Source organism: Condylura cristata, unplaced genomic scaffold (assembly GCF_000260355.1).
Source record: "Condylura cristata isolate star-nosed mole 26May11 unplaced genomic scaffold, ConCri1.0 scaffold00013, whole genome shotgun sequence".
NCBI lineage: Eukaryota > Metazoa > Chordata > Mammalia > Eulipotyphla > Talpidae > Condylura > Condylura cristata.
Window position 1 is genome coordinate 33,251,997 of NW_004567114.1, and position 9,701 is coordinate 33,261,697.

General features: G+C 41.9%; 1 protein-coding gene across 2 annotated transcripts in view; it reads left to right on the forward strand.

The window, feature by feature from the left end:
* LOC101621724 (chromosome unknown open reading frame, human C14orf105) overlaps nt 1–9,701 on the forward strand; it is a 23,756-nt gene that overhangs the window by 9,360 nt on the left and 4,695 nt on the right. Inside the window, exons 3-5 of one of the 2 annotated variants that reach the window (XM_004681839.1) lie at nt 2,658–2,744; nt 4,019–4,120; nt 5,186–5,336. In XM_004681839.1, coding sequence (XP_004681896.1) covers nt 2,658–2,744; nt 4,019–4,120; nt 5,186–5,336 — 340 coding nt within the window. The remainder of the gene's footprint in view (nt 1–2,657; nt 2,745–4,018; nt 4,121–5,185; nt 5,337–9,701) is intronic. The other variant, XM_012724438.1, reaches the window with a different exon arrangement.

Genomic DNA, 9,701 nt, shown 5'->3' on the forward strand with positions numbered 1-9,701 from the left:
GGTCAGGAGAGGTCTGCCACGCTATGTGGTCACCTCCGGGGCAGGCAGGAATCGAACTCATGAAGAAGTGGCTTTAGCTTCTCAGTGCTGTGCTTTAACCCACTGTGCCACAGGGGAGGACCTCTTTTTTAATTTTTAATGTGCATTTATTTGAATTGGGACATAGTCACATGGTTTAAAATGTAGAAGACAAAAATGGAGCATCAATGCCAACTCCCTCAACCTGCTCCTTACCAAGTGTTTTTACCCAGTCCCTGGTTTTTTTTTTTTTTTAAGATTCATTTTATTTATTTATTCATATAAGAACAGAGGTGCAGGTGGTGAGAGGATTCATCAGGGACATAGTGGGGAGCAGAACAGTAGACTGACTGAAATATACTGCTGAGGGGAGCAGCAGTGCCATGTGGGTCAGCTGCCTGGCTGGGAATCGAACCCATGCTGCAGTGGCTGCTGGTAGTTTGATAGCACTGAGACTTTAACCCCTGGGCCACCATGGGAACCTCTCCAGTTTTGTTTTGTAAGTTTTCTTTGAAGGGCAAAGTAAGAAAAATAGATATAATCTGAAAGATATTTATTCTAAGGTGACAGTATGTGCGGTGGCTGTTTCTTCTATAACCTCCTCCATGTTTTCTGATCAAACATTTTTCTTTTTAATCAAATGTGATTGTGTTATTGCTTTGCTGGATTTGTCAATGGCTGCCTGTTACTCTTAGGAAGACCAGAGCCTTTAGGAAGTTCCTGCATAAACTGACCCCTACCTTCCTCTCCCGCCTCACTTTGAGTTGTCTTCCTTTCTGAAATTCAACCAATTTTTTGCATTTCTTCTAACAGATCATGTTCTCTCCCACCTCAGAGCTATTGTTTATGGTGTTTCCCCCACCCAGAACACCTTAGTCCCTAAAAATGCTCAACCTTTCAAGTTCTGTTGAAAAATTAACTTTCTCAGGAAACTTCCATGGCATGTCCCTTCACCCCCTTCCTGTTGTGTTAGTTTTACAGGGCTTCCATTAAAAGCACAATATGGGGGAGTGGGGAATGGGATCAAAACAGTGGGGGAGGGAAATGCACTGGACTATGGTGATGGCACATGGGTGATTTGGTGATGGGAAACCCAAGGGGATTGCAACTGAGATGGAAAAATGCACAAAAATATGTATATATATATATATATATATATATAAATTTTTTAAAAGCATAATAAACTAGGTGACTTAAAGAAATATGTTGTTTCATAGTTCTGGAAGCTAAACATCCAAGGTCAAGGTATTGAATGAGTTGGTCTCTTCTGAGGGCTGTAAGGAGGAACCTCTCCATGCCTCTCTTAGCTTCTGGGTATTTGCCAGCAATTTCTGAAGTTCCTTGACTTGTTAGAAGCATTACCCTAATCTCAGCTTTCATCTTCATGCAGTGTTCTCCTTGTCCACAAATTTCCCCTTTTTATGAGGACATCAAACATACTGAATTAAGGGTCCTTCAGTAAACACTCTTATTTCCAAATAAGGTCACATACTAAGGTACAGCAGTTAAAAGTTCACCATATGATGATGGTCCATGGTGAGGTGGTAGTGGGAGATTTATGGGACTACACCTCAGGGGGAAACCAAATATTGAAAAACAATGTAAGAAAATAAAATAAAAAAGAGTTCACTGAATTAGGCAGAGACAAATCCAATTTACCATCTCTCCCATAGCCAAAGGAGCCCTCCAATTATATATTGTCTTGTCAAAAGACTTTTTCAAACATGTGAAGTTTGGATAATTATTACTCAGACAATCACACAAGCAAAAGTGTAGCTATCCCCCACTGACTGTAAGCTCCTTGAGGGCCCATTTTTGTTGATCACTGCACCTCTGTGCCTGGCACAGAGCAGCCATTCAGTAAGCACACAGTAAGCCATTCAGTCAGCTGAGTGAAAAAATGAAGATTCTATGACCTTCTAGCTGTCACTCACCTTCCGTCAGCATGAAGACCAGCCATGGCCTATCAGGCTGCTCAGTAACTTCCCAGTTTCCAGCTCTCAGAGCATTAAGTCATCTGAGGCATGCGAGACTGAGGCAGATCTACTGGTTCATCAACTGCTGCCAGACTTATTGGCCCCTTGTAGCTCCAACATGATCTTTCCACAAAGCCAGGCCCCTGCTAGAAACACTCATGTCCAAGATTTGTTTTCACATTGTGCTTTCATTTTTAAATGTGCCTCATAAGCACCAGTGATTATTACTGAGGAGGCTGAAGGGGTTCCTCTGGAGACCTTAAAAATAGGTCACTTCCCTAAAGACTAGTTCAGCTGGGTGTTTAAGGGATGAATAAAATGAAGTAACTTCTCAATGCCTCTTTCATCTCTAATATTCTAAGTCCCTCACAATTGGATAACTTTGAACATGGTTCCTTGATGCAGACAGTCTTTTAACTCTCTCACCAGTTTTTAGGTCATAAGCTGTTGTCAACAATGCATTAGAGCAATACTGAACCTCAGGTGTGTTGAAAAGCCTTTTGCACAGAAATTATTATAAAACTGTTGAAATCACCTTCCCTGTGTGTTCTCAGGAATAAGTGCTGCTTTTGCAAAGTGTTAAGATAGTTTAATGTCTGGCTTTTTGGTTTCATCATCTCATGGCATGAGGGATGCTGAATGTTCTCAATGTTGGACTTCCAGAAGCTTGAACCAGTTTTCTTACCAACAATAATTACTGCTGAAAGGCACCTGTGCCTGCAAGAAGCTGAGAGAACTCACAAAGCAAAGGTGAACTGCACAAATCATGGTGGTGGGGGCAGGTGGTGGGGGCTGGGGATGTGCTGGCTCACAGGGTTGGGGAAAATGGCCTTTTCATGCTTTCTCTGCACAGACTTCAGAGGCAACCAAACCATGAAGTCATTCAGCATCGCACTTTCCAGAGCTGGGTCTGCCTCCAGCTGGCCATTACTCCTGCCCATAGACCCTACTTTGCTTCCTGGTGAAAACAGGAAGCTGTAGATAAGAGACAGGAATTTTACTTGCACGTTGATGATTCTAGAAGTTTTCAAAATTGTAAAAAATTCCACATAACTCTCTATTCATTCTTCCCATCAATTTAAAACTCTTTCATTCACACTTTTCCGAGGAAGTCAAATCTACTAGTTGTGCCTAACATCCTTGCCAGAACAACAGCAAAAAGTAATCCTGGGGAGGGACTGCAGTAGACATTTTTTCCTTTTATGTAATTGTCACACCACTGAGAAAACACTCCTCGCATAGGTTGAAACCTAGAGAAGTAGATTTTCAACTGGGCAACTAGCTGAGGTGGTGAGAGATCTCCAGATCCATTCAAATCCTCAAAGCCACCATCTTCATGATGCTGACAGATGGGCCCCACCCTGAGGCTCACATAAGCCAATAGAGTTACCTTCCCAGGATAACCAACGAGATCACCCACTCTCTCGGGTACCGCCTTCCTTCCTCCTCCTGGCCTTAGCAAGTGACATATGTGGGCATAGTTGCCCATGGATGTCTGTATTATTCCACTGGAGTCTATGACCCAGGGGGAGAACACCAAAATCCCGAATAACCTACTTTACATCCTTCCTTACCAGGGCTTGTGTTGGCATAAGGAGGATGTACTATAAAAATAGGCTCCACTGAACTATTCTTCAACTCCCCTCAGTGGGAGTGGGTCAGTGGCAGAAGAGGCAGGGAGAGAAAGCAGTTTCATCAAACAAGAAAACATTTCTGGAGAAATAGTAATAAGAGGAAGTGATATGTTGTCGAAGTGAGATGTGGAAAGATATTTCTAGTCAAAGTCTGAAAAACTCCACAGGAACCTGAAAAACCACACGGCACACACAACCGAGCACCACTCTATCCACTCACAGCCACAAGGCACTGACAGAGCCCCAGTGTCCGTCTTGAGCCCACAGAGACCTCGGTGGATTATGACTGAGGATTGATTAAGATCTCACTCTGTCCAAAAGGATTTCAAGTGTGAACTGCCCAGTCAATAACAAATTATCTTCCACTGACGAGTTTGTCATCTTTCATAGCAGGGACTGGAAGAGAAGATGCAAACTTCAATGTATACTTCTGGGACCAGACAATATTTGCATAAGATGCAAATGCTGGAAATGAACCGTAAAAGACAAGAGGTAAATACAAGGAGGGAAGAATATTTAACAGATTTACTCCATAGTGACTGTCCTGGCACATAAATATAGTCAAGCATTCATCTCCAGTCTTCTCAGCATTTTAAAATGGTTCTCGGAGCCGAAGTTTCAACTCCTGGAGCTGGGGAAGAATCAACACTATCCCTTCTGTTTCCACTCCAGTTGTCTTGACTCTGTTCAGTCCTCACAAGGGTGTATCTATGTTTCAAGTCTCCCTCTTTTTTTGTTTGTTTGTTTTTAAAGATTTTTATTTATTTATTCATACAGAACTGGGGTACAGATCAGAGGTGTGGGGAGGAGGTGAGAGGGTTCACCAGAGACAGAGTGGTGAACAGTACAGGCAGATCTACTGAAATAGACTGCTAAAGGGAGCAGCAGATGGGTCAGGAGAGGTCTGCCACGCCATGTGGTCACCTCCGGGGCAGGCGGAGATCGAACTCATGCGAAAGTGGCTTAAGCTTCTTAGTGCTGTGCTTTAATCCGCTGGCTGCGCCACCAGGGAGGACCTTGTTTGTTTTTTAATAGCTTACTCCTATGACATTCTGCTTCCAGCAGAAAAGTGGGATTAGATAATTTTTTTGGTTTAGGGAGTGAGAGATGAGTTCATATTTACTATTATACCTATGTATCTCTCTACCATTAATATCATAGAATTACCTCACAAGAAAGATCCTTTGTGCAAACCCTTTACAATAATGTCTTCTGTAACTGACCTAACCCAAATTCTTCACTCTAGTAAATAAGCCCAATGTCATTGTCCTATGAAATTCCAAATGTCAGCTAGCCTAGGGAGAACTACAAAGAAGTGTTTTTACAAAACTCCTCATGTTAATCTAGTCATACCTTTCTGAGAAGGTGGTCAATTGTCCTTTCTCTTGACAAATCTATGCATAAGGAAAGTTTGCATACCTTCTAATTTGAAAATGAAACCCATTTTCTGATGTCTACAGATAAGCACAGGAGTTGCAAAGTGGCTGACCAGGTGACTGGTTCTGGTGAAAGTCACTCAGGGGAGAACATTAACCATTTATTACTGATCATTTTCAGGCCCAAGTGGAGTTGAAGAAAAGCCTTCACAGGGAGTCAAAGACCAGTAAACAAAAATCAAGAGAAAATAAAGCCAAGAAAACCTTTCAAAGAAATGATGTCGGTGATTACATAACCTTGTTGCCTGATGAAAGCTTGATTACAAGTCCAGGTGAGTCATTTAATTTTTTAGCGGAATGAATATTTTGAGTACTTTTTAAAATATCAAATAAACTTCAGGAAGAACAGAAAATAACTTTGGGCTCCTGCTGATAGTTTACCTGCTGGAATATAAAAAGCATATTATCATTTTGGATTGGTAAGAGAAAAAGACAAAAGCTTATGCATTCTGATATGATGCTTTCTTGGTAGGGGCCTACTACATCCATTATTGCAATCCTTGCTTCATCCCTAGTTAGACAAAAGGCAAGAGTCTCATCTCATGGTTCAGGAGAATGAGGCACATGCAGACATATTGAACAGCAAATTGGTATGAGCCAGTTTGGTGCCACATGTGGACCAGGTCAGCCTTCTCCAGCACACCCAGAATTCCAAAGCTGAACTCAGAATCACTGCCCACCCCCACGCTTGCTCCTGCTGCCTCCACTGGCTCAGTGGGTGAGCCTACAGCCCGTGTCACTCAGGCCATTCCAGCCCCTCTGCTCCTTGCAGTTGGTTATTACAACGTCCTCAGCGTGTCATTTAGCGCTATCATTTCCCCTCTCTCTCCCATTCCCAGTGCCATCTTTAGACAGTCATATCACACCAAGGCTATTGTTCTAGCCTCCTGAATGCACACCTCCCTTAGTCTGGCCCTCATCCCATCAACCTTTTGTTTAGTTTTCTCAGCCTCCAGACCATCAGCACCACCATCACCTAGGGATGCACTAGAGTCCCAGTCAGGAGGTGGGGCCCTACAGCCTGAGTTTAACAATTCGTCCAGGTGATTCTGATGCTCCCCTTGGTAATAAAAAGTGTTGTCCACAGACCAATGGCATATGCATGACCTGGAAGTTTATTAGAAGTGCAGAATTTCAGGTCTCTGTCCAAACTTACTGAGTCAGAGGTGCCATTTATCAAGATTCCAAGGTGATTCTCTTGCATAATAAAGTTCTAAAAAAACTGTACTAATAGCAGAGCAATCTTACAAAATGCAAATCTGACCACATTACACCACTCCTTAAAGTAAATCTTTCAGCAAGTCTCCATGAGCCTGAGGTTACTCTTCTCTCCTCACCTCGTATCTGAGCCAAACTGCTGCCTACCTTGCTGGCTTCATCTCCTGCCACTCTTTCCCCCAGACTGCACAGCACAGCCAAGGCACAACTGCTCTGTGATATCCAAAGGACATGCATGTCTGTAGCCTCTTACCCCCATGCTATGTTGTCCTACCAATTAGGTTTTCCATGTCCATATTCCCGCAGAGCAAACGCACAGTTGCAACCACACAACATAGGGCCCCCAAATCCCCACATGAGCAAGATGGGTTCCTGAGAGCTCTACAGAAATGCTGGCTGTGTCTGTGGAGGTCATAGGTTTCTAAGATACAGAATTGCCAGCTAAAAGAGACACTGCTCCCACTCAGAGGAACAAGATGCTGAATCAATAAGTTAATTAAATAAGAGAAGATTAAATAATTAAAAATCTACTTGGGGCATCTATTTATCTATACTCTAAGTCCCAGAATACAATATCCTCTATAGTCACATAGATACACAATTTTGTCGGTTTAAAAAATATTGGCAAACAGCCAATTAAAGTGCCTCACTACTGCAGACACTTAGAGTCCTGCTTGAAGTGGTGCCAAGAAATCCTAATATTAGTGAAGGTTTGGAAGCCACCTGGATCTGCACGGGCCAGGGGAGACTGAGGTATGAGGTATGATGCTTCTTTTCTTTCAATTACGGCTATTTCTTACTCTCAGAAAGCCAGGCACTGTGGTGCACCCTTGCCATCCATTAGCACATGGAGTCCTCACACTAACTGTAAATTAGAAGTTACGTGCACACCAGTGTGACAGGGCTGAGACTCAAGGTCATGTCTTCCTCACCCTAAATTGTGCGCTCCCACCCAAACCTCCTATTATCTCATCAGGGCTCCGGGAACTCAGCTTTGTCCAGGACAACCTCGGGAAAGCATGCAAATGTAGAAGTTGCAAACAAAAAGCAAGTTATTTTACTAATAAAATAGTGAACTTGGAAAGTGCAGTCTCCTGGCAAGACACATATACTTTCCCAGGATAAAAGCCAGCATCCCCTTACATGACTTTTAGTGGGGTCTATTGCTATGCAAAACAGAGCCTCTTTCTTCCCGGTACTGGGATAGAAAAGCATTACATCTTGTCAGAGATGCAAGGCATGTTGGGTACTGTTGTTTACTCACTGTGTATGTGTGGAATTCTTCTAGCATCCTGATGTCTTTAAATAAGGATTCTGTATATGAATTTTCACACTTAAAGAGCAGACTGCCCTCCAGAGCCTGTAGATTCCACCACTACAACTGGCATATTCTGGAGCAATGATTGCTTCTACCTGTTCCCAGGTGGCATCTTTGATTTCTCACTCTATCCTCTAACAGTAGTTCACTTTGCTCCCAAACTTGGAGTGTAGTCAAGATCACAGTCAGGTTCTGATAATTAAGATTCTGCTGTACCCAACTCTTATTTTAAGTTGTAATTTTCCCATTCTTGTTCCCTCCTCTGGAAGGTGGGATGAGAAATTTAGTACTCCTTCGATATGGAAGTTGGCTTTGTTTTCTGCACCCTCTTTAAAATGCAACTACCCAATCTTTACAAATATTTTACATATATTTGCATAATAAATTACTTACAACTTATATAATGACATATAACTTACACTTACCAAATGAGTGAACACCACTCTTTTGGGTGTGCAATTCTATGAATTTTAAAATGTTTATGTAGTAGCTCTTGCCTTTTCCAGAAGCCTCCATTAAATATAGAGGTTAGAAAAAACACTGGACTTGGAGTCAGTCCTCCATTTGAAACCAAAAGAACATCTTCTAAATGTCAGTTCCATGTGAGCAGGCAACTTTTATTGTTCCTAGAACAGTGTGACTCGTAGTACCACTCATAAATATTCACTATTAATTTGTCTGTATAGTTTATTTTATAGAAAGACATCATAGCTGAATTCCAGTTATGGAAACTTTGTGAAGTTCAGTTTCCACAGCTTCAGGAGCAAAGCACTGTCTGTCCTGTAGGACTTATGTAGAAATGAATCTGTGTTAAAGCATATATAAAATGTAAAGTTTCATTCAAAAGGGATGGGAAGAGCACAAGGGACTATGGTGATTCACTACAGGTGAATTGATGGTGGGGACTCTTTGGGGACCATGCATGAGTGGATAAAGCATGCATTGTATGAAAATGATGGGTGATGTAAAAAATATATTAAATTTTTTTAAAATGTAAAGTTTCTGGCCCTCCCTGGTGCTGCAGCGGGTTAAAGTACAGCACCAAGAAGCTAAAGCCACTTCAGCATGAATTGGATCCCCACCCTGGAGGTGACCCACATGGCGTAGCAGACCTCTCCTGACCCGCCTGCTGCTCCCCTCAGCAGTGAACTTCATCAGTCTGCCTGTTCTGCTCCCCCACTCTGTCTCTGGTGAATCCTCTCACTGCCCCTGCACCTCTGGCCTGTACCCCAGTTCTGCATGCATCAATAATCTTAAAAAAAAATGTGCAGTTTCAAAAAATAAAAATAAATTAAGTTCTATACAAATGCTCATAAACTGGACAAAACTGAAGAAAGATAGAACTGATGTCTTATAATGACAATATCTGTGTCAGGGTAAGAGGCAACCTAAATGCATCATTTGAATGTGACCTTCACAATTCTGGTCTTTTCTGGCTACCTGTTCTACTATTAACAGCATTTTTCTTTATAGTACTTTATTTTCTTTTAAATTTCACCTAATCTGCCAAATAATGTAAAAGTATGGATTAGACTCATAGTGGCGTACATTTTTCTAGAACAAATATCATAAAATACATAACCATCAAACATTTTTGTGCTTTCTCCAATGTTTGTATTATCTAAAATCATTCCTTATTCCACACACAGCCATATGCCTCTGTTGCCTTCCTCTTTCCCCAAATTAGTTTTGAAGTAAGATATATTTCCCTGTATTCTGCTCACCTAAAACCCAGTTAGGTTTTTTAAAGGTTGTGTTTTCTTTCTTTCTTTCTTTTACTTTATTTTTTTATAGCAGTTTATTTTACATTTTTACATTTTTTTTTCCCATCTCAATTGTAGTCCCCACGGGTTTCCCATCACCAAGTCACCCGTGTGCCATCACCATAATCCCGTGCAGTTTCCTCCCCACTCCACCACCCCCCCTCCCCCGGTTTTTGATCCCATTCCCCACTCCACCCCCACAAAATATCTCTGGTATATTCATTCTTGTTATTTTCTCACCTGGTCCATTATACTCCTGCTATGAGTGAAGCTATCCAGTATTTTTCTTTCTCTTTCTGGCTTATCTCACTAAGCATGATCTTTTCCAGCTCCATCCA